This window comes from Pipra filicauda, unplaced genomic scaffold (assembly GCF_003945595.2).
Source record: "Pipra filicauda isolate LSUMZ 115617 unplaced genomic scaffold, ASM394559v2 scaffold63_size3267554_pilon, whole genome shotgun sequence".
In the NCBI taxonomy this organism is placed as follows: Eukaryota; Metazoa; Chordata; class Aves; order Passeriformes; family Pipridae; genus Pipra; species Pipra filicauda.
The window spans coordinates 37,934-62,691 of NW_024104798.1; the positions used below are offsets into that span (position 1 = coordinate 37,934).

General features: G+C 39.9%; 1 protein-coding gene across 3 annotated transcripts in view; it reads left to right on the forward strand.

The window, feature by feature from the left end:
* The window catches only part of SHQ1 (SHQ1, H/ACA ribonucleoprotein assembly factor), a 44,952-nt gene that overhangs the window by 13,148 nt on the left and 7,046 nt on the right, over window positions 1-24,758 (forward strand). For all 3 annotated transcript variants that reach the window (XM_027710720.2, XM_039388366.1, XM_039388367.1), the window contains exons 8-11: window positions 1,016-1,170; window positions 2,470-2,523; window positions 4,301-4,424; window positions 9,562-9,682. In XM_027710720.2, coding sequence (XP_027566521.1) covers window positions 1,016-1,170; window positions 2,470-2,523; window positions 4,301-4,424; window positions 9,562-9,682 — 454 coding nt within the window. The remainder of the gene's footprint in view (window positions 1-1,015; window positions 1,171-2,469; window positions 2,524-4,300; window positions 4,425-9,561; window positions 9,683-24,758) is intronic.

Genomic DNA, 24,758 nt, shown 5'->3' on the forward strand with positions numbered 1-24,758 from the left:
CAGGGAATGCCAGTGCTCCATGCAACCTGGATGGAAATCTCTTGGCTTTGGCTTCTGGCAGCTTTAATTGTTCTAAGTGGCTTCTTGGTTTCCATTGGGTTGGCACAGAAGTGGCTCCTACTCAGTTCTCTGCTTAACCTCCACTGTTCTTCCAGGGTAACTGCCATCCCTGCTGGAGTGTTTTAAGTACAGAAGGGTGACCATTCAATGTCCAGTCTGTGCTATCTGTGTCTGTACCCCTGTTTGTAGGGGAGATCCTTTGATGCAGTGTCAGAGCATTCCTGTTGTGTTATCATCTTCCCTGTGCCTCCCAAAGGAGAAGGTGCTGGGTGAGAGGATTCTTTGGCTTGGCTCAGTATTGCCACTCGTAACTAAGGGAGGTGCACTGAAAATAAGCCAAGTCTGATGGTCACTGATGGGGGATGCCACAGCTCTTTGGGAGGAGATGCAGCTTCCATAACTATTGGTGGGGATAGGATTTTGATCTTTTAGATCTCCCTCAGACACTCGAAGGATGTTCTCAGACGGCATCAGCAAAGATCCTCAACCATGCCTAGGTTATGAGTCAAAATGGATGAGGCTTGGAAAACAGAATTGTACTTTTTTTTTTTCCCCCTTCCCTATTCTTTTAGTTCTTACCCTTTTCTCCAGTAAGAAAATCTTTTTATCCTATCTTCTTTTATTTCTCCCACACAAGGTGGACTTAAACTTCATCTTACTCAGCTTCTGATTGTGCATCCAGGCAGAAATCCTTGGCACTTTGAGAGGTTCCAAATCATCAGTGTGTACATGCAGTAGACTGCAGGGCTGGAGCTTGACATTGAGAGGAATATGTAAGAGTTTAATAAAAGTTAAAATGAAAGTAAGAATGATTTAAGCTTTTGCTTGAGTGATGAGTGACTTGTGATTAGTTACATGCTCCTTTTTAAAGAGACTGTTCAAGTAGTATTACCACCTATTAAAATGAATGTGCCAGCTTTAAATTCATAATCAATTATCCTTTTACTTTTTATAGTTGTCTTCTCTGAGGAAGAGAGAGAGCAGCTCAGAAAGTTCACAAATAAATCTTACCTGCTGGATAAAAGGAGCCGTCATCATGTATATCTTGGATTAATTGATATCCTCCTGGCATATTGCTATGAGATCTGTATCAATGAAGGGGACAAAAATGTAAGTTAGAAAAAATAAAAATATGTGTTAGGAACCTAGTGCTGGACCCTGTCCTGCCATTTAGGAAACTTATTTTTTAAAGTGAACTTACTTCCAAGCACTAAAAATATATGAGTAACTTAAAATTAAGGACTTTGTATCTCTAGATTGAGCTATTGGGATGTATGTGGGGATTATTGGGATTTCAAAATACTTGTGTTCTTCTGCAGCAGCATTTTAGTAGGAGAGATGTGGAACTGCAGGAGATTTCAGACAATTCTGTTTGTTTCTGATTTGTGTTGTGATGGGTCTTGGTTTATGTAAATGGAAATTTAACAAAATAATTGTTCTTTTTTTGTTCTATGCTGTTGTGTGGATAACTTGCCCTTTTGGAAATGGACTTGCTTCCCAAGTACAGCTTTGAGCCTTGAATCTCCTCTGATGATATTAACCAGTGAGGTGTTTTCTGAATGCTTTTAATCAAAATATTGGGACATGTAATCAAAATTCTGTTCTGTCTTAATCAGATTGGCTTGGAGGGCATGGTTTGTAGAAAGAGAAGCAGAAATGTCCAGACCTCTTTATTCAACAGAATAATCTGGGATTGTTGTTTTGTGTGTTAGTGCTGCACAAAATTGCAAATCTGCCAGGAACACAATTGTACAATTCTTTATTTGGTTTGCAGTGAGTGTATGGGATATGCAGAAAACACACTGTGGGTTTTGTCCTTTTTTCCCCCTCTTTTTTTTTTTTTTTCTTTTATTCCTGTTTAATAGGAAAACCAAGACATTCAGGCCACACAAATCTTTACTAGAGCCAGGATTACAGATCAAGGCTTTCTGGCTTTTTGCCCTAATCATCCCACTAGACCACACTTGCACACAAATACTGTGAATCTGTCACATTTTAAGAATAATGGCATTTTACATATACTGCTGGCTTTGGGACCCTCTCCCAAAGCCAAAAGTCTTGAGCTGTTTTCATGAAACAAGGCAGTTGAGCTTGGCTTTTGTTGATTCAAGTTTCTGTTGCTTTGTGCAAAGGGACAGAATTCCACTAAAATACTGTTTTTCTGTGCATTGCTGTTGTATTTCAAAGGCTGTGCATGGGCTCAATATTCCCACTATGAAAACCAACATCTGCATTGCAATATAATTTTTAAAGCTGTCCTGTGGCCATTTCAATGCACGTAATGTAATTACTGCTGCTTATTCACAAAGGTTCTTAAATTGCTGCCAGAATGTTATCTTAAATAGTTTGCCAGCAGTCTTGAGTGTGGGGTTAGATAACACTTATTTTACTGTCTTCTCTTAAAATTAGGTTGAATCATCTTGGAACATCAGGAAACTGAGTGCAACGTTGTGCTGGCTGGAGGTGAGGCAAAACTAAAGTTCTGTATTATGTGGGTTTGCTGTATACTTGGGGGTTTATGGGTGTTGTGTGTTGCTTTTTGGGCAAAGTTTACTCTTTCAGTATTGAATGTTAGTGGATATGTGTTGCTTTACCTGCTCCCTGTCTTTTCAACCTTATTTATAGAATTATAAAGGTTGGAAAAGACCTTTAAGGTCATCAGGTCCAACCATCATCCCAGCACCACCCCCTTGTTCCCTGTTAAACCCTGTCCAAGTGCCACATCCCTGTTTGTTTGGTTGCTGCTCACCCTTTGAAGCCAACACAGATAAGAGGAAACACTGAATTCTGTTCTTTCCACACTGACACTGTTCATTGAGTGTACACAGACCTGTGTAAAGAAGTTGCTAAAGAGCTGGCAGTGGAAGGGATGGCCTGTAATCCACTCATTGTCATGATGCAGCAAGCTGGGAAGGACTGTCCCAGCCCCATTCCTGAAGTTACTGAGCCAAGTCTCAGTTTGCAGGGTCAAAACTGAAATTTGACAGGACTTTTAGGCTCATCCTTTGAACTTTTCTAGTGGTGATGAATTTACATTCACTAATAACTTATTCTGACAACAGGTTTTCTAGATCTTTTATTAATAATTCTGCAGTAGCAGGTCACAAAAGAGTGCACTTAAAATGCACTGATTGCCTCAATTCCTGATTTATCTTTTTCAGATCCATGTCCTAACATAGTAAAGGGGTTTTCTGCATGTCCTTATGATATAGCAGTTCTTGGGGCAGCCTGTGCCAACTGTATATTTCATACTCAGAAAATTCAGTCTCCTGGCACCAAGCTGTTAATAACTATCTCTGTTATACAAACCATGTAGGGTGGGTGTTTTCATCATTCTGTAAACAAAATTGCCTGAGCTCTGGTTTGTTTGAACTGGCTGCCATTTTGCTGGGCATGACATGTACACACACCTTAGCCTTTAAATATTAAATCACAAACCATAAATGATTTAAATGCTTGCTGGTCATCCATTAAAATGAAAAATGGGTTGAGGTAGTCACGGTGCAGAGAAGTGCTGGCTGTCAGCAAAGTGTTTTTATTAATTTTAATAAATTGAGGGTTCAAGATGAAATAGGTATTTTTATTTGAATTCATAAATGGAGTATTTTGTCTTGAAAAGTGAGAGCTGGGAAGAAAATCACTCCTTTAAAAAAGTCTTTAATACCACCTTAATGCCTCTGGCCTGAGTAAATTAGAGGTCTTCCTCACTCATAAAGGAGGACAAGGAACTGCTCTCCCCAGGCAGGTATATTTATCCTTGTCTTGAATATCTATAATTTTCATGGAAGGCAGAGTCATGTATCATTTCTAAAGATCTTATATGTACACATGTATTTGGTTAATATCATGTGGATTTAATTTTTCTTTATTTTTAAAAGGCTTTTTATAGCTTCTCCTTAATATATATAATAATGTGGGACAGATGTAATTTATTGCTTTAATCTAAAGGATGGCAAAGTCTTGAGGTAGATGTTTTATTCTGATGTTCTCTACGTTCTTTTTTTAATCCAAAACCACTAAAATGTACAGGACTTCTGTCATCCTGCCATGCAAACCAAATGTGCAGTGTCTTGTTTCTGTTTAACATGTTGATTTCCATATCTATTCAAATACAGCTTTGTAGAGGCATAATATATAAAAATTTACTTTTTTTTGCTCCTATTCTACTATGACATTTTTCCTTTAAGGAAAACAAACAAGCACAAAGACTAATTCAGATTTTTTTCACTGATATACACAGAGCTTCACTTGCATCCATGATGTCCTGGTATCTTTTGGAAGAAGAGTGCTCTGCTACCCCCTGTACAGACATTTTGGGTTAGTGACACGTGCCTTCAGTGACACAGTCATGATACTGCAATTAGGTGAGTGTTTTAGGGGTTGGAAGTGATGCCTGTAGAGCCACCTTGTTTGTGTGTCTGTTTGCTTTAATAACTTTGAATCCTTTGGCCAGTTTCACCCAAACTTGAAGTACCAACATTTCTGGACGTGTGGTGGTTTTGTGAAAATGGGGCTGTGGAGAGAAGAGGAAAAAAAAAAAAAGAGTACCTTTAGCAGTAGAAAGCCTCTGAAGCAACTAATTTATTAGGCAGCAGATAATACAAGCAGTATTCCTGAGGTGTTCCATTGTGTGGGGCAGTTCAGTACTGCTGTGCAGAATCACACACCTGAGGAGAAGGGGTACTTTTGTGGCTCCTACTGAGTAGGACAGTGTTACAGTTCTTTGCAGGTTTAAGGCAAAATGGTTGAGGTGACCCCAAAGAATAAAAAACTGGCTGTACACTGTGTTTTTGTAGCTTTTTGTTTCCCCTTGAGGAGTGGAGCTGGCATCTGACTGACTGCAAGTTATTCCTTCAGCAGTGATATTCTTTTTGTATATTCCCTGTTTATCCCAGAGAGCTTTCCTGTAACAGTACAGATCTTCAAGCCTATGGCTTTTCCAGCTCCAGTTTTGCAGTTGTACACAACCATGTTTATATCTTGGGTTATTAAAGTTACTTGCAACTTTTCTATTTATCGTGAGTTACTACTTTTAAAAAAAAAAAAAACACATTCAGGGTTAAGATTAATTTTTTTGGACAGAAGAATCACTGAGAAGCAGCACTTCAGTGGTTTATTTTCAATTGCAGGATTAAAAACCCACACAAATGACAATATTAATCTCTACCACTGCCAAAAACTATTGATTCAAAATACTATTTACATTATAGCAGTCAGGTAGTGAAGTCTTAAGGGGGAGATAGATGCTGTCCTTCTTCACTTATCTCCACTGGCTTATGTTGCTGTTCATACATGTGAAAAAATAAAATTCCAGTAACAAAACTGCAATGATCCAGTGCTGTCAGCCTTTTGGATTTGTTTTTTTCTAAGGAGGATAGTACAGGAGAGATAAGATACTTGCTTTTCTTTCAGTGTCATGATGGAAAATGGTACTGCAGTGAACTTTCAGTGATCCAACAAAATTTCTTTAGTAGCTTGGTAAGGGAGATGAGGAAAAGCTGAGAAGAACTGGGGGCTGTTCAGTCTGGAGAAGAAGAGGCTTCATGGAGACCTTAGAGGCCCTTCCAGTACTTAAAGGGGGCACATAAGAAGGCTGGAGAGGGACTTTGGACAAGGGTATGGAGTAATCGGACAAGGGGGAAAGACCTTAAGCTGAAGAAGGGCAGGGTTAGATGGGATGTTGGGAAGGAATCCTTCCCTGTCAGGGTGGGGAGGCCCTGGCACAGGGTGCCCAGAGAAGCTGTGGCTGCTCCAGCCCTGGAAGTGTCCAAGGCCAGGTTGGACGGGGCTTGGAGCAACCTGGGCTAGTGGGAGGTGTCCCTGCCCAGAGCAAGGGGGTGGAACTGGGTGGTCTTTAAGGTCCCTTCCAACCCAAACCATCCTGTGATTCCACTTCATATGGACATAAATCCATTGGGAGTGGCATGGGCAGTGTAGTGATGAAAGTAATGGTGATGAATGTGAACTTCTGAAAGTTCTGGGGTTTGTGTATCAAATCAGTATTTACTGTTATGGTGAGTGTAGAGTGTGAAAAGTGCTGATTTTTTTAAGGAGCCAACTGCCAAAGAATTGGAAAGGTACCAAGTGGATGGGTTACCCATCTGTAGTCAGAAGCAGGGTGGGGGAAGAGAGTGTGTGTAGGTATTGTTAAAAGAAATAGGGTTGTAGGTAATGCTTGTACCACCAAGACACATTCGTTCAGTCAAAAACTTTCCCCTTTCAGTCTTCAGTGGTATTTGAACCGTTCTTTTGGGGAATTTCTGTTTTTACAAAATACTTAGCAAAGTATGCACTGTGCAAATCAGACTAGGACTAAAATAACATTAAACACTGTTACCCTCTTTGGAAATTATGCATCACCGATTTGGCACTGTATGGGTGTGAGGGACATAGGTAAAAATCAATAACAGATAATGAATTCAATTAAATAGTAACACAAAACTTGCTTTTCATGTAGATTCAAGGACTGCTGTCTAACTTAAAGGAAGAATTGATTTAAATTGACCTCTCCTGACTTGAGATTTCTTTCAGGATGCTGTTGACAGAAGCTGGGACATGGTATAATGCAATGTTTCACTAATAATAAGCACAGTAAACTAATATATTTTAAAATACTAAAGAATTCTGATGGCACTGAATGCCTCAAGTTATGTTACTTGACTTTAAAAATATTAGTCCTGTGTTGATGGATCACTTCCAAGATACAGGATACTGCATTTTTAAGCTATTAAGGATCCTTGCATGTGGTTGAAACACTTTATTTTGCATTAAGACTTCCTGCCAAAGTCTTAATTGTAAGACAAATGCATTGAGCTGATTAATATTGAGGTTCTCAGCAGATTTTTTCATATGCTGTTCTAGTGATCTGTGGTACTTAAAGTACTTCACGAAACTGTTCAAAATCAACGTAGTTATTGACTGTATTTATCTGTTCTTTGGGTAGGATTGAAAAAGGGAATGAAATGGCAGTGGTACATCCATGACCCTGCCAGAGCAGGTGACCCGTTGTGGTCCCTTCCAACCTGAACCATCCTCTGATTCTGTGATTTTGAAGTTGTCATCTATGAGCTGGTAATAAAAACTCATTTGGGCTCTTTTTTGCAACATAAAATATCCTTTGCTTCTTTTCATGCAGAACCTAACACTAATATATTTACAATTCTACAATTGCCCATTAAAAACAGATAGTACTGTTGCCTAACTGGGTAAGTTATTACCAGGATGTTTCAATTTAAAAGCCTTTGAGGGTTCTTTTCTTGTGTTTAAAAATGCTGGTTTTCTCTCTTTTAAATGAAACAGTAAAGTTCAGTTTATCTTCTTAGATGAATGCTTCTCCTTGAAAATGTGGAAAAACGTACAGAACTCTTCAGGAAAAATAATGTAAAATAGATATATGTGACTTTAAATTTCCTTTGCTTCCAAATACACAGTATGAAAGGTGGTAGAATTTCATGATGGTGTAGAATCAGTATAATTTGTTCTATCAAATGGCAGATACAGAACTGGGGTCAAATTGCATCCTTTTTTTTTAAATAGTCTGTGAAAAGAGGACTGGCTTTCTGAAAATGTAGAATTCAAGTTGCAGGCTGTGGGGTTAGCAGCTGTCATAGCAAGGAACTCCAGAACAACCCAGTGATCTGCAGACAATTGCTCTGAATTTTCTGTTATAGATGTTGGGACCTTTTTATATTTCTGCTTTTAAAACTGTTGGGATCTTTTGCATAATCAGGAAATAGTATCTGCACATAAAAAGCAGTGTATTTATTGATCAGTTAAATGCAGAGCTGTGACTTCACACAGAAGAGATGCAAAAACTGTGTTAAATCATATGGACTCACACTCTAAAAGGAGACATTTGGTAGTTTGCTGTGCTCCGTGTTTGCCTTGACTCAGGATTCCCTATTCCATGTCTGGCAAGATTTGCAGCCTCTCTAATTAGAGACCCATTAAGCTCCTGGAATCCAAAACTTTTAATTTATGAAGAAAGACTTTTTAATTGAGAATTAGTGCGATATTCACTGCTGTGCGTTGTCGCTTGGCAGATGAGTAGCAGGAGTGGATGTTGTAAATGCTTTGGGCTGACAGCTTGACAGCTGGAACCTGAGAAAATTAGCAAGATTTTAATTCCACATATCATTTCTTTTTAAAAGAGCTCACTTCTTTTTAGTCAAAATAGTGAAGTTTGACAAGCTTGGCTTGACAAGCATTGATGGGGATACAGTCTAAAAGTTATCAGTTATATTTGGGATTTTGTTTTCTTACCTGACTTCTTCAGTAGGTTTCCCAAACCAGCAAGTTTTTCAGTTCTTTGCCGTGGCTTATTACTCTTTGTTCTTTCTCCTTATTGCCATCTTCCTCATCCTTTAACTTTCATTCTCTGTCTCTATTTTTGCAGCCTGGAACTACTTACAAACAAATAAACAAATGTTGTGCTTGAACAGCAGGGGGAGTTCTGATCTTTTTTTTTTCTTTTTTTTTTTTTTCCCTTCCCTGCTCTTCTAAATCTGTAAAATGTAATTTCATCCCTGTTCAGGTTTCATAGCCTAGGAGGAGCCAGCCTCTTGGGAGAGGGTTATTAGATTCCATTTGCAGTAGTGGCTGTTTTCATTTGAATATGGTGGTTTTTTCCCCCATTAAACAGCGAAAATAATTTTTTTAAGTGTTCCAGCACTTAACCCTTTAGCAACTGTAATCAGAAAACTAGGGGAGGAGATTCCAGCTAATTGGATTGTTGCATATGAAGGAAAAATCAAACTGACAACAGAAAGTCTTCTGGTTGTGGAATGATAAATCATTTACGTTTTTCATCTTTTACTGAGTTGATTATCTGTGTGTCAAATGGCCCTTTATTGGGCCTAAAGGGAGGTTTTTCTTGCATTTTGCCAAATTATTCAGTAACTAGTCAGAAGCAGGAAAAGTTTTCCTTAATTTCGGGCCCTGGTGAGCTGTTGGGCAGTGGCATCATTACACTGCCTCACACAATTCCATGTGCTTGACCCTGCTGAGGGCTGTGTCTTCCCAAACCTGCTATTTTCCAGCACAGGTATTTGTGGAGGCATAAAGGGAAATGTGTTTTCCTCCAGAGAAATGATGGGGCATAACTTTTTGTTATTTGTCAGTTACTTTTCAGTTTACTCTTTTTTTTCTTTTTTTCTTTTTTTTGGTCAAAATACCATGCACTCTGTGCCTGTTACAAAGTCTGGGACAGCAGAGCTTGGACAAGTGGAAAAGCTGGGGGAAGGGGCTCCTTCAGCTGTGGAGAATTACATGCATGACTGTGCCTTGAGGCTTTAGTCTTGCAGAGAGATTCCCACTGAATTCAGCGGGATGTGGATACCAAAGGACACAGTTACACTGCTGCTGTCCTGAGCCTGTGATTCAACTCCAAAGTTCCAGGAGGGTTGTAGATACCGTGGTTATTAAAGCCTCACAGGTGAGATGATGATAAATATGATCTATTAAGATTTCTAGTGATTCACAAAAACAAAAATCTATTTCCAGGAAAAGCTGCAGTTTTGAAGTGTCTGCTGGACGTTCACAAGATTTTCAGGGAGAGTGACCCTGCCTACATCCTTAACGATCTCTTCATTACAGACTATTGCATCTGGATTCAAAAAATCAAGTAAGTTCTTCAGTAGTTATTGCTGTGGGTAATGTTTTCAGCATACTTCATCTGTGAACAAGTATCAGCAAAGTAAAAAGAAATTCTGTCCCCTATACGTGGAAATAAGATCACTCTTCTTCATTTAGTAGCTGTGTCTGTCCAGCTATTCGTGTGGAGATATTCAGTGCATTTTTTTATGTAGTGACATGACTGGAGAAAGGAGGGAGGAATTGCATTTTAAATAAAAATGTGAGTTTTTGTGAATCTATTAATAGATTTTTTTGGGGGGGAAAAAACAGCTTCTGGGGAATTTTCATTCTATTGCAATCTCTCAGGAAGAAAAAAGCTTATATATCACTTATATAACTTCAGGATAAAGGTAAGAAATAACTCCTAGTTCTGAATTGAATTGACAGCACAGGCAGACCATTGACAGCTGTAGGAAACATTGATTTATGGGCTGTAGCAGTTGTAGCAATTGATTATCAACACCAGAGTAAGTGTCACAAATCTCCATGCACTGTGTGCTCCTGCCCCTGGAGCTGTTTGCCAGCTCCCTCTCCCTGACAATGTGCTTTGGCTTCCACTTCACTTGAGAGGAAACAGTGACTCTGCCACTTCCAGGCAAAGTCCCTGCACTTCAACACTTCTGTGCCTCACCTGTGTTCTTTCAACAGAGTCAGTATGGCTTATTTCCAGAGTTTTGGGAAGTTTGCAGCCAGACTGGTTACAATATCAGCATGTTTTAATGGCTTAAAACCAAAAGTGTTGGTAGGAAAACAGTGGAAAGTGGATTAAATGATTAAAGCAATCTGCATGTTCAAATCTTACTAAGCTTTATATTGTTCTTGTCAGATTTATTCTGTTTTCCATACAGCTTTTGTATTTTCTTCCTTCCTTTTTATGTCTTCGCAGCCTCCTCTGAAGGGCCACAAAAGAAGGTGTGAGTTGGAATAGGCATTACTGATGTAAACACAAAAAAATGCCATTTTCATACTGGTTAATATAGCAAAATGTAGACTCATAAAACTGGTTAAAATTAGTCTTTGCTTTTCAGTTCACAATTTAACAAGAGAGGGTGGGAGAAAAATAACTTCAGTGCATGAGACACAAGGAGCAGTGAGGGGATATAGAGGGAAATTGGTAAGAATTATGATCAGAAAGGGGAATGTGACAGAGAACTGAGCCTGCACAGGCTGTAGGTTTAGGTGTGACCTTATCAGAACTTCTTGGAGAATTAAAGACCCTCAGTTTATAGCTGCTTATTATGCATTGTAGATGATGTTGATTCTTATTCTCCTCTGTGTGCTTTCGGTGACTGTGTTCCTATAAATAGAAATGCACAAAACACTCTAAAGCAACTACAGGTGTTTCCAAACATTCTGATTCATCAATCCTCGTTAATTCCAGGATCAGCCAGTTCATTTTACACTGTCATATTTGAGGAGGCCTTTTTTGGCCACACCTTAAATGTGTGGGAAATTCCCCAGGTATGGGGAAATTCATGTTCAGGTTGAAGTTGAGATGAAAAAGTGCAGTAAATAAAGGAGATAGTTATTTCATGGATCTTTCACAAAGAAATGAGTCATAAGACAGTAATATCACTGCTGCCCATATCAATGAATATAATCTCTAGCAAGTCAGTCATAAACCCCAGGGTTTTCTTTAAATCCAGCCCAGGAAAATGCACAGTAGCTATAAGTGATAGATTAACACGTTTCCTCCCAGACTCTCACATTATGTCCCAGTTAAGCAGAACTGACAGCTGCTGGAAAGAGGGCAATTAAGCTCTCTTATTGTCAGAGTGACAGGGCACAATAGCTGTCTGTCATTAGCAGAGCGGGAGAAAGAGGAACCGCAGAAACCATTCCTATTTTTAGGTCTGAATCAGGACAGCATTTAAGCATATGCTGAAGTCATTCCTGTTCAGTTTAGCAGTGAAGCATGTGTTTTAAGTTCAGCATGTGCAAAGTGAATGGGAACACTTTGTTTTATTCCTTTATGTTGAAGGGAAAACCAAAAGTTCACTTGTCATTCAGAAAATACCTTGACAGATGCAGAAATGGGCAACCAATTGTCTGTTCAGGACAAGGGTTCCCAGCTCCCCAGGGTGAGGCATCTGGAGAGGAGGGTGGTGCATCTTCCATTCCAGGGGAAGAAGGTTATGACATCCCTCTGCTAACTCCCTCTGAAGCACTGGCACAGAGGTTGCCCAGAGAAGCTGTGGCTGCCCCAGCCCTGGAAGTGTCCAAGGCCAGGTTGGACGGGGCTTGGAGCAACCTGGGCTAGTGGAAGGTGTCCCTGCCCAAGGCAAGGGGTGGGACTGGATGAGCTTTAAGGTCCCTTCCAACCCAAAACCCATTCTATGATTCTATAATTGCCTTAATGGTGAGAGAGTTCTGTGAGGAGAAGGTATTCATAGGTGTTTTTGTGGTGGTCTTTCAATGTAATTATTTTCATCTCCAGTGGGTCTGGATACTTTCTGGTTTGTTTCTTGGCTATTCTTTGCTCCATGGAAGCTTCTTTGTCTCCATTTTCTCCTGTCTTTTCATAACTGAGAGTGCTCTCAAAATCCATGGAAGGTTTTCCTTTTCTTCCCCTCTTTCCCTGGTATGTAACCAAGTCCTAGTGGAGGTTTGGGCCTCTTTTTTTTTTTTTTTTTTTTTTTTTTTAAATAAACAGTTAAAACAGCCTGTAGGTTCTTTTGAAAGAAGAATCTGGTCACTTTAAAAACAGCTGGAAGCAAACTTTTTAGCTCACCTGTGCTGGCAGAGAACAGTCTGGGAGATGCAGGTTTAGGAAAAAAGCTTGGCACAGGCAAAACTGTAATGGATGTATCCAGTGGCAGTAGGCACACAGTCCTATTCCAGATGAAGAGGAACTCCCCTGGTAGGTACCAGCTTTTAAATATTCCACGTGGAAACAAAAACCTTATAGCCAGCAGTGTGTCAATGGCTGATTACAAATTTGCTTTGAGATCATGGTTTGGCTGTGGGGAAATTAGATGAATAAGTGAATGTGTCACTGGGCTGGCAAGAGCTGATTTATTTTAAGCACAGTGTATGTGGAATTGGAAATGATTAAGCTGCTGAATAAAACACATGCAGGTGGCTAATAGTCAGTTGGGTATGGGGAGTACAAACTAGGTCTTTAATGCTAAGGATTTTATTTTCTTTTTTAGAAAAATTGTTTTAATCAGGTGCCTGGTACTAAGAGAAAAATAGATTCCCAAATGTCTTAGTCAAGATATTAGCAAGTGTAGCTAAAATTTTGCCTTCCTGTTTACAGTCTTAAAGCTAGTTTTACCTGCTTTCTAGGTTTCTAGTATTTCTCTTTAAGCTGCTTTTGAGGTGACTATTAATAATTTCAACTGCTGTATGAACTGGCATGTAAATCCTGTTAACTGTTACTAGGCTTTGGAGAAAGGGAGCATGTTGCTCAGCAAAACTTAGCAGAAAGAGGGAGAAGTAAATGTTAACCTGGATAACAAAGACCTATGGAGGCAGCTTGTGGTAAATCTCGGCAGGTGGTGTCAACATTTCTGTTGAAAAGCCAGATGCAGCCAGATGGAAAATTGCATCTTTAACCCCTGAGGTCATAATGACATGTCATCACTTCATTTGATCCCCCTGCTAAGTGAGCTTATCATCCACCCTGCTGTCACTTCTGTTATTGCTTTCATTTCCATAATAAAATTAAATTTAATTTGTCTGCTTTGCATGCCTTTGTTCTTTAGGTCCGAGCTTTTACAGGCCATTCTGATACATGTGGCAGCCTCTGAGGTGAAGTTGTAACTCAATTTGTATTACAAATCTGAGGTTTTCTCTGTCTTCCACACCTTCCTTTGAGCAGAAGGAGATGAGGGAGAGGAGAAGGAGTTTTGGGGAAACCACTGGTTGGTTGGCAGCTGCAATAGGGGCTGCTGAGACCAGGGGAATCCAGGTGCAGGCTTGTTGCAGGAGAGCCTTTTCTCCCTCTGGAGAGGAGTTCTGTGTCTGTGACCCCACAGGAGTTGTCCTTTACAGAAGTCAGAATAGTTTACCCACTGCCTCTTGCTGTGCTGAGGTTCCTTTGTGTGGCCTGATGTCTTTCTCCAGTGTTTTGTGTTCCCCTTTGTGCCAGGCTCTATTCATACTGGTTTTTGGTCACTGTTGTACATATGTGCCTGCTGGCCATGACATGGGTGGAAGGCTGAACAGCTTCCTATGAGTCCTTGTCCAGGCAGGCAGTAAGTCCATGCTGTTCTGCAGCCCTGCCTGAGAGGAAAAACTTGAGCCCATGTCAATTTAAAATACTCTTACCTACTGTTTACTTGCATGTTTAAACATTTACCACTTTAGTGTCAGTAAATGAGCATATTCTGTGTTCCTGAAATGGAGTTGAAGTTCTGAGTGTTCCTGGAAGTTTTCCAGGGGGTGGTACACTTAGTACAGAATCACAGAATGGTTTGGGTTGGAAAGAACTTTAAAGATCATCTTGTTCCACCTCCTTTCCACTAGACCAGGTTGCTCAGAGCCCCATCCAGCCTGGCTGTTGTATAGTTGGGATTAATCTGCTCAAAGTTTTGTGGGTATGAGACATGCAGGAGAATAAGGTATATTTTTCACTATCACTATTTTTCTACTTTTTAATTTACCATCTGACCTTTTGTTCATGTTCTACTGCAAAAAAAAAAATTATAAAATGATTGTGTATTGTAGTAGCTTCAACTTGTGCAGTGAAGGAGATCTGTGTGTTAAGACAAATAAGCTGTTAAATTGCCTTGGTGTTTTCTGTGGAACTGTATCTGCAACTTGCTTTGTTATCCTTCACAAATATGTGTTCCCCAACCTAAGACAAATGTAACATTGCTAATTTTGGTGACTGTAGGTGTAACATGCCAGTTTGAGCATGGATTCTTTGATTTAAAGTTTGGAAAAAAAAACAGGGTTCCTGGTGGCATTTATACAATCGTTGTGGAAGCTGCTGTCTTTATTGGAACTAACTGAATTAAAGCTAAGCCAGATATTCCTGAGCTGTACTGGCTTCTCCCTGATTTGCAGGAGAGACATACCCTGAAAGGTAGGTCGGTCTCATAGGCCTGCTTTCCTTTTCATCTCTTCGTTAGAATCGAAACCTAGTTCTTCTTGCAGCATAATTACCTGGTCTGAAGCCAGCAGGGAGTTGCTGCTGTATTGTAGGATGTGAATTTCTCTAAATAAATGTAGGATTAATTACATTCACAGCATGTCATGGAGGTGAAGAGATCAACTCTGATCATTCAGCCCCCCCTCCTCTTTTCCCCAGGTTTTCTGAATCACTTGTTTAATCAATACACTGTAGTCTTGGCCTGAAGTGTTAAGGCCTGATATTGCAGAGGCTTTAAGAAGCCCAAGTCTTTCAGAAAAAAATAAATAAGAGTTGTGAGATTGAGGATTTTTTTACTGCCTGTGTCACATCAGATCATAAAGTGCACGAAAGGGAGTCAGGAACTCAACCTGTGGCATCGCAGTTTCAGTCCATTGCGTTGGTTAAAGTTTAGTAAAAATGTATTTTACAAGTTACCATCTCTTTATATTTGCAAAAAAAGACCAGGTTTGAATGTAGAAGACAGCCTAGTAACATTCTTTGGAGCATACTTCTGATAATCAGAGGAGTGTTGGTAGTTTGATTGCTCTCACGTCCATTTAAACACACTGTATCACACTGAATCTGCAAAAGCCTCTCTTTGGTCCCTATAAGTATTTCCATGGCTTTATAGGCCTCTTATTAATTTGCATTAAGTTCTCTGCTCTGTATAGTCTCTTATTTATTTTCCTTGTATCCTGTTGCACACATGGGCTCACCATATCCTGTGCTGTGCTTGCTCATGGGGCAAAAAGCATTTGGGAGCAGGGTATGTGTTGCAGCCTTCCTGAAAGAATTACTTCAGGCTTTTGCTAGACTTGGGGAAATATTTTGGAACATGTAACATCTTTAAGCTTCTGTGGCCAGATATCATGATCTTTGTATGAATTTAAATAGAATTTTAGCATGCATTCCAATGGTATGTTGAAATAATTTGTGAAATGGATAATCTATCTGCAAACCTAGGAAATTTGATCCACTTATTATTTGCTAAGATCTGGAAAACTTTGAAAAATGCTTCAAAGTATGTAGAAACTGTTTTGATTGTGCCATTTTTGCAGCTGTTTCTTCTTGACAGTTTTGTTTTCTTTAGGGGTTTAGGGTTTTGTAAAGCTCAAAATACTTGAAAAGACAAATCCCCCCCAGGCTTTTAAAAGGCTTTTGTTTTTCCTTTTTTTGCTGATTGTGGAGTTAATATGTACAGAATCATAGAGTGGTTTGGGACCTTTGGAAGGGACCTTAGAGATCATCCAGTTCCACTCCCTGCCATGGGCAGGGACACCTTCCACTAATCCACATTGCTCCAATCCAGTAAAACCTGGCCTTGGACACTTCCAGGGGTGGGGCAGCCACAGCTTCTCTGGGCACCCTGTGCCAGGGCCTCCCCACCCTCACAGGGAAGAATTTCTTCCTAATATCTCATCTAAACCTGCCCATATTAATGAAATCCTATTTCCTCTTTATGGCATTTTCATGTTCCCAGGAAGGAATTAACTGTAACTTCTGAACTCAGGACTGTCCTGCTAAATGAGGGGTGAACAGAGTAACTCTTGTAAGCTGTGCACCTCTACTGTGAAAATATAAAGTTCAGACAGAAGGATTCAGGAACAAAACTGTCCTAAAAGGCTTTCAAATGATGCACTACTAATGTTAGTTTATTAAATATTTGATTTGTGATGGGGGAAGAGGGAATGTGTAAAACATAATAAAAATGAATCAGTGCTTTAAAGCATTCTCAAATGTTAAAGGAATATGCTAATTTTCAGCTGTTAACCTCTTGGATTCAGCACCATGATTGAAAAGAACAAAGGCATAAGCAGTAATATATTCTGGATGAAAATCCTGCCTCTTGGCTCTGTGGGATTAATCTGATTTGTACAGCATGTTTAATGCACTTCATACAGTGGAGTCCTGAGGAAAAATGCACCTCATAGTATTGCATTTTCTGTGCCTTGCAGTCCCATGGTCAGCTCTTCTCTGCTTTCTTTGGCTGGAGTTGCACTTTGACTCTACCTCCCTTGCTGCCCATGTCAATCTTAGTTTAGTGAAGGCTGCAGTAATTTCAAGTTTGACAAAACTCCAGTTTTCGAAGTAGGTGGTGCAGAGAAAAGCCAAATTGCTTTCATGGTGCTGCTTTGAAAGCAGCTTTGCCATTAGCATATGCTTTTAGCCTGGGTTCTGATGTAGACAGTTGTGTTAGATATAAGAGTGTGTAACAGCCCCATCAGAAAATGCCTTATTTTGATCTGTTTTGTAGTTAGAGGATTATATTTTTCACTAAATCTCTTTAATGATATTGTCATTGTGGATACACTGGAGCCACTTAATTCTCTGCCCCTACTCTCTGCAAAACAAAAAGAACTCATTGGATTTGGGAGATTTTTTTTAATTTGAAGGCTATTCTTTCCTTTGCTGTTTTGGCTAAATAAGAGCCACACAGGTACAAGGGACAAATCAAAAAATCTTGGTGCAGCTTGTGATTGCACCTCTTGATGCACAGGGTGAGGAAGACAGGGTTCATCAGGGCTGCACCTTCCCTGTCCTGTGATGACTTGCAGCAGTAGCTCATGACTACAATCCCCAATTATTGTAGCTCATGACTACAATCCCCAATTATTGTAATTCCTTCTTAGCAGGTTTTACAAGCTGGCATTACTAGTGCTGGCAGCCAGTTCAGCAGGCAGCACATTTTCTCACTGCTTGGAGTAATTGTGCTGCTCTAGGTTTGCTTCTCATTCACTTCCTTGGTGGCCTGTGGTGGTGAATTAACTTTGAGGTGCCCCAGCTGCTCTTCAAGCTTTTACCAATAATGGGAGTGGCTACTTCAGGTGGTGTCTTTGAGATTTAAAAATCCTTAAGAAAATACAGTATGTGTCTTTTTAGATAAATTTTTTGTGGTGTTAAATGTTATTTATTTCAAGGCTGAAAATTAATTACAGAGGCTGCCCCAGACTGGCCCTAAGTGCCTATTTGAACAACCTGCGTTTTAATACAATCAAGTATAAAATGACACACTCAGTAAAAGATTGTAGGTCGAGTTATGAATTGGAGAATATAAGACAGTTGAGGGCAGCAGCTTCAGAAAAATAGTTTGGGTCATGCTTGAGAACAGTTTGAACCTGAGCACCTCTTTTTTTCTTCAGCTGAAGTGTGTTCACCCTCTCACCTGCTCAAAGATAAAGTGGTATCATTTAGAAGAAGGAAGTGGTATGACCTTAGAATGCATCATTTGTAAGACTGTGTTAAAACACAGACTGATTCTCGTGTCTGTTCAAAAAGATGCTGAAAAATGGAGAGAATTAGGGGGAAAAAATGTTCCCTGACTGATCTATGTCAAGGCAAAGACACCAGGTAAACTCAGCAGTTCATTGGTAAGAAAGCTAAAGGTTGATCTAGACTTGTCTTCAAGTATGATGGGACAGAGATTTTGGGGTTTAGCCACTGGATAATATAACAAAAAATTACAAATGCATCTAGTTGAACAGAAAGCAGGAAAAATTCAGACAGAAGTTTTTGCATTTTCCTAGTGAAGAGGAATTAGGAGTTGGCTCATTCTCCCTGAGTTGCTTGGTAATTCTGTACTGTCTTATTTGTTTCCATCATGATAGCATAGCTCAAAAAAACACCTTGTGGCTCAAACTTGAGCTCTGGGTCTGGTGCAGAATGTATTGGAGATTCTGTGCAATTTGTTATGCTACTAAAACAGCCTCACAAGAGGAAATGCTATCATTTTCCTTAAAACTTAGATAAAGAGTAAACTAATTTATCAAAGAGTACATTGACTGTTGGAAGAAAACCCAGATTTATTTATTTTCATCCCAAGTCCTCTGCTCTTAAACCTTAGATCACAGTTCTTTGATTTAAAAATAGTAACTAATAATTTGCAAGCACATGATGTGTCTCCTCTTTCACTGTTTTGATGCATGTTTTTAATACAGTTTGTTTGTTTGCTGCCATCACGAGCTGCCAATGCCTCTCCTTAAGTGTTGCATCTTTTTTAAGGCCTGAGCTGTCACTTCAATTGTCTGTGTAGCAGGAGGTGCACACAGAGCACTTTGTAAATAACAATACCCAAGTAATATAATATACTGATTTAAGAACCTTAAGGCAAAACACTGTTTGCCCTGAGGGCCCAAAAAGGTGATAGACAGGTGGGTATAATACCAGATGTTTCCCTTCATGTATGTTTTAGCAAGCCCTGTAAAACATGGATTTTTAACAAGGGATTTAATCTCTCCTCCCAGCTGCTAGCTGCAATTTCCTTTGATGTTTTTCCTCTTCTGCCCTCTGTTGTTTTTTCCTATTTATTCCATCATTTTTCTGCAGCTCCTGTTCCTTCAGGCTGTGTCTGAATGTACCTTGCTGTGGGCAGAGAAGGCAAAAGAAGAAAGCCATTTTTTTTCCCCCCTCAGGCTACAGCTTTGATTTTCTAAAGTTGTGGGGAGGCATTTCCTACCTGCCTACAGAAGGGTCAGTGAGCTGTGTCATGTCTCTTCAGTCAGCACATCTCAGCTGTTCTCTGGTTTGGGGAGGGGAAGGCGGAGCTGGTGCGATTGTTCCCTTTCCAAACAGGTGGAATGTGCAGCTCTGGTCCAAGTGGGAAGCTGATCTCCAGGCTGAAAATGCCTTCCTGGTTTGCTTCCAATGTGGTCAGTAGCTAGCTTAATAATAATTATTGTTCCTAAAAGGCATGATCATGGAATCATAGAGTAGTTTGGGTTGGGACCTTAAGGACCATCTAGTTCCAACCCCCTGCCATGGGCAGGGACATCTTCAACTAGACCAGGTTGCTGAGAGCCCCATCCAACCTGACCTTGAATGTTTCCAGGGATAGGGCACCCACAGCTTCTCTGGGCAACCTGTGCCAGTGTTATACCACCCTCATTGTAAAAAACTTCTTTCCTGTATGCAATATAAATGGACCCTCCTGCAGTTTAAACCCATCACCCCTTGTCCTGTCCTGCCCTGGAGCAGCTGGTACCAGGTGCCCCAACACACCGGGGGGGGGGTGGGAGAAGCTGGGAGCAGGCTGTTCAGTTGAGACCCTTGTGAAAATCTGCCAGGAATTTGCAAGATGCTTGGGTTTGGTGTCTTTTCCTGTTCAGATTGTGTGAGGTGAGAATGGACTGAGTGGGAAGGCTACAGGTGGTGTTTCCCCTTCAGGTGTTAAGGGTGTCAGTCAGAAGAGATGGAGCAGCATAAGAGTTAAAACTGATTGACCTCACTGTGTTTTTGGTGGATAAATTTCCACTGCAAAGGGGTAGGATCATGTTGGAGTAGTGTGTTTGTAATTGTGCCTTTAAGGCTGTTCCCTGCCATTGTTGTTATTTTTGTAATGCAGGACTTTACTGGCATTATCCTGACACTAAAATTCACGTTTTCTGCCCTGCTGTCTGTGAGTAGCTTTTATTCACATATTGTAACACAAATTGTATCATTTGCAGTGCTGGGAGAGCTTTCTCCTGGATCACCAGCAGTGATGGTGAAGACCCAGTTCTAGGTAATGGCAGTTCAGAATGTGAGGGAGATGGAGCTAATGTAGAACAACTGTGTGTTCCATTTCTGTATGCAGCCAATATTACTATCACGTCATAAAATCTTTCTTTCTCTGCATCTGTTTTGTGGTGAGTTATCTATTCATCTTTCATTATTTGTGTTTATCATATATAACTTTGGAAGCTGTGCCATTGTTAGATGTTTGGACTGGCTGCAACTTACTGGAGATATTTTGGCAACAAAGATCCATTAAACTGTTTTTAAAACTTATAAATACTGTTCAGTTTCTTTTTATAGTCCAATATTAATTCCAAGTCTGTTTTCTCTTATGAATATTTTCATAATATCATCTACATAAGTAAGCTGTACTTGATTTCTTTTATAATCCATGATCTGTTTGGTTTCAACTTATCAAAAACACCAAGTAATGAAAATAAGATGTTATATTGGAAAGCTTCATCTTTTTTTTAAATATTTATAAATGTGAAGTTCAGCTCATGCAGTATTTAGATTCATTATGAAAGAAGCACCGTGGAATTTCAGAATAAGTATGGAGGAAAGTCACTTGGAAACATTCAGACTTATTAACATAAAAGAAGTCACTTAAATTGAAACGATGGTGCTATGTTTTATATTTGATTTATGGTTAACAAACTGTAATACTTTAAGCTATGTAGATAGCAGTTCATGTTTACAAGACTGCCAGTGGGATTGCACTGTAAGTACATCACTCTCTTAGTTTCAGGATCCACGTAATGCCCTTTGAAAGCCAGAATTTCAAGATTAAAGCACTTTGTGTTCCCTTAAACCCGCTGGATTCTCCCCATCAGCCGTTGTTTACAGTGCAGGGCTGTTTTCTGTCACCTGAAGAGAAGGGGGGTTTCTCTTGTCCAAAGCAGTCAGTTCGTGCTGCCTCTCTGCTCTTCCCATCCCATCCATTTGAAGTGGTGGCATCTTGCTTACAAAGAGATGTATTTTCCAGGCTTCTCTTTGGACCCAGTGCTCCCTTTTTTACAGTGTGGTTTTCCCGTGTTTACAACGAAGGTTTGGTGTGCAGGGAACGCTCTTCCAGTCTCTGCTTTATGTGGTGTCTACAAGACAAGGAGATAAAAAAAGATTCTATGGACTTCCCAACCCAAGCCTTGTGCTGTTGTCTCTTCCTCCCATCCCTTGATACTTCCACCAGGCATTTCCACAGCTGGAATTAGCATGGATCAGCTGGCTGGTGTGTGCGTGCCATGGCCTCCTACCAAGTCAGGACATGAGAGCTGTGTGCTGCCAGCCTTTTCTCATGAGGCTCATTATTTATATCTCTGCTTATTTTCATGAAATATATAGGAATTTAAAGGTCTCCTTTAAATTCTAGTTGCTCTTAAATTTGATGAAGTTGCCTAATATTTCCAGGAGTACTTAGAAAGGAAATAATTAACAGTTAGTATGGACATGGAGAGTGTAATTGTTTAAACCTAAGTTATTTAGGTTTAAAAATCAGAATCCATCATCTTGAAAAATAGAAAGCATGAATTCTTACCTGTAATTGCATAAAATATCTTGCACAGACTGAGTAGCTTTTATTTCAGCAGCTGCTTTTCATAAGAAGTGCAGAATTTGAACAGTCTTTAGGGGAGATGGTTTCTTTCTTTCCTAAGAAAACAGTGGTTACTCCAGGACTAATTCATGTGAGCAAATGTGTTATTGTTGGTGTGTTTACACTCATCTGTCTTTCTTTTGCTGCTGGTAAGGCAGAAGATTAGTTAAAGTTTAGGTCAATTTTTACCAGACTTGAAGAAAATTTTCTGTTTCTCCTTTACCAACACATTAAATTCAGCTTTGTTCTTCTGTTATCTTCTGTACTCATTGATCAGAGCTAATGAGATTTTAATGGCGTTATTTATTGCTTCTGCCTCTTACTATAAAAATGTATAATAAACTAAGCACATGAAACTGTTGAATGGTGGTGTTTGTGTTTATCTCTCTGGCTGTTAATTGTACAACCCCTTCTGTGATCCTTTCAAATCTCATAAACCAGGTAGGGTCATGATGAGCTAACCAGCTAATAAAGGCTGGGAAGGGATTTAGTAGATGTTGCATGTTCATCTTTCTGATGATTATGAAATAATATTATCTGTGTTCTTCTGAACAAGGTGTGCGTTTTCCAGTTCATGCCTTAAACTTCATAGTATTATTGTTATGCTTTGTTTTAGCCATGTTTCACTGTAGGGACCAGTTATGTTCTCAGAGCTGGGTGAAATAAAATGTTTGCACAGATTCCCTGAGCTTGTGGGGGAGTTGGGGTAAAGGTGTGTACAAAGTACTGAGCAATGAAAACTGTGTGAAGTTAGAGTTGTTGTCATGGTCTGCACTACAACAGTGTGCATGGATAGGCAAAGTGGTTGGCACTATCTGTTCACATTTACCAGGACTACTTTCTACTCAGAATTTCTTTCAGAACTTAAATTGGAGTATTTTTGGTCACTGCTTCTGAGCTTGCTTTTTCACAGCTATTTCACTATTGTTGGAGGTCATTGACTAGTGTATAATTGAAGCACTCATTACAAATAACCTTGGAAGTGAAATAAAAAAATGGTGAAATATGGCATCTCACATAAAACACATGCTAAAAGGTGTAATTGAGCCTTAATCTCTTGTCTCCAGGCAGACTCTGAGGCTCATGTTCTTTTGTAACCCATGACTTCTAAAGCTTAGTTTGGGCAAATGGATGATGTGTTCAGTGTGATGAGTTTCTCATTATTGCAGGTAAATTTGCAAGGATTCTTTTCCTGAACTGGGGGATTTTTTGTGATCGAATCTCATTGTTCGACCATTTGTGCCTTTTTTTTGTGCCTGTTGACTTGAGCTGTTTCTGCATTAATGAATTCTGCTTTTGCATTCAACACCATCATCGTTATCACTTCTGTGTCTTAGCAGTCAGGGTTGATCAAACCTAGACTGTTTCATGTCTTGAATATTTTATTAAAATCAAATTGCCTGTCAATTCTGTATCATAAGAATTCAATCATTATATTATTTTTTTCCTTCAAGCTGCTGGAAATTATATGTCAGATGTGGAGGGATGTTTGTCATTATTAGTTGCCCTTCTGAAGGAATCATTCTACTGCTGGGCTAGAACCCTGAAATTTAAGTTCTGTTACAGCCACTCAAGAGTATGTGTCTCCCCCATTTATCCCCCACCCCTGGCTCTCAGAATATGCTGATCTAGTGACTTAAGGTGTTGCTTAACAGAGTGAGCTCAGTTACCAGTTTCAAGAGACACATTTTCCCCAGAGATCACCAGTTTGGTTGCTCAAGTAGCTGTGCAGGACTAGACACAAACTGCATCTGAATTTTAGAGCAATTTATTTCCTTCTTGATTATAGGTAATACTAGTTGGATCATTCTTCTATGAGCTTACTTTGTTGTCTTCTGCTATCACCTTTGGCTGTACCTTGTTGAGCCTTCTGCTTCAAGAGACCTTAAGCTGTAGACTTACTGCCATAGGGAGAATAATTTCCATCAAGATCGTGACAGGGTTCCTGCGGGAAGTTCATTTGGCATTATCAGGAGACTGAATGTTGAACAATGTCTCTTCATACCCCTTTTGTCTGGGCAGATAAGGCTTGGGCTGGAAGACAGTGATGGATGGAATCCAGCAAAAGCCACTCGGGGCAGGAGGAAAATAAGATGATCTAAAGGGTGTGGAGGGTCTGGCCCTTTGCAGGTGCCCTTTTGTTCAGCAGTGACAGACCGTGCAGAAACATCAGTTATGTCCTATTGCAGCCTGTCCTCAACCAGTCTGGTGGCAAGGCAGGAAATTCCACTATTCCTTAACAGTTTAACTGACATTTCAATATCTTCCAATAGTAAATCTGCACGTCCTCTGTATCTGAACTGCTGAGGCTCTACTTTGGGATAATATCTGGTGATGTCTGAGATAATTTTAACTCTGGGATTGTCTTAATACTTACGGTGCCTCTGGCTAAATGAATAATTGTGGGAAATTGTAAGCAGTGCTGCCAGGTATGTAATTTGGAGCACATTTAACGTGGGGATACTCTTGGCTGGTTGCATTGCTTGGTATCTTATCTGTTTTATCTGTGAAACTTTTTCATGAGTCAGTTTTGCCAGGCCTTGTGGACAAGGGTAGTGTAAATAGAGCCTGATGCTTTCTCCTTAAACTTGGTAACTTCTCATATGTTAAACATATACAGTTAAGGCTCTGGGAATATCTTGTGATCCAGCAGGCAGAAAACCTTTTGCCTAATGCAACAGCTTTACTATTATATGGATCCTGTGTGTCCAGAGCTCCTGCTGAGTGGAGATAAGTTAAATAAGTACCCTTTCTGTATCTGTCAGCCCTGCTGACTGGCACAGCACGCTGCTAGTTTGTATTTGAATGCATCCCAAGGAACTGCAGGGCTACCAGGGGACCAGAGCTTGGCAGGGAGACAGGCCCATTTTCATATTTGGTGGAACCTCCATCGCTCCAAAGGCA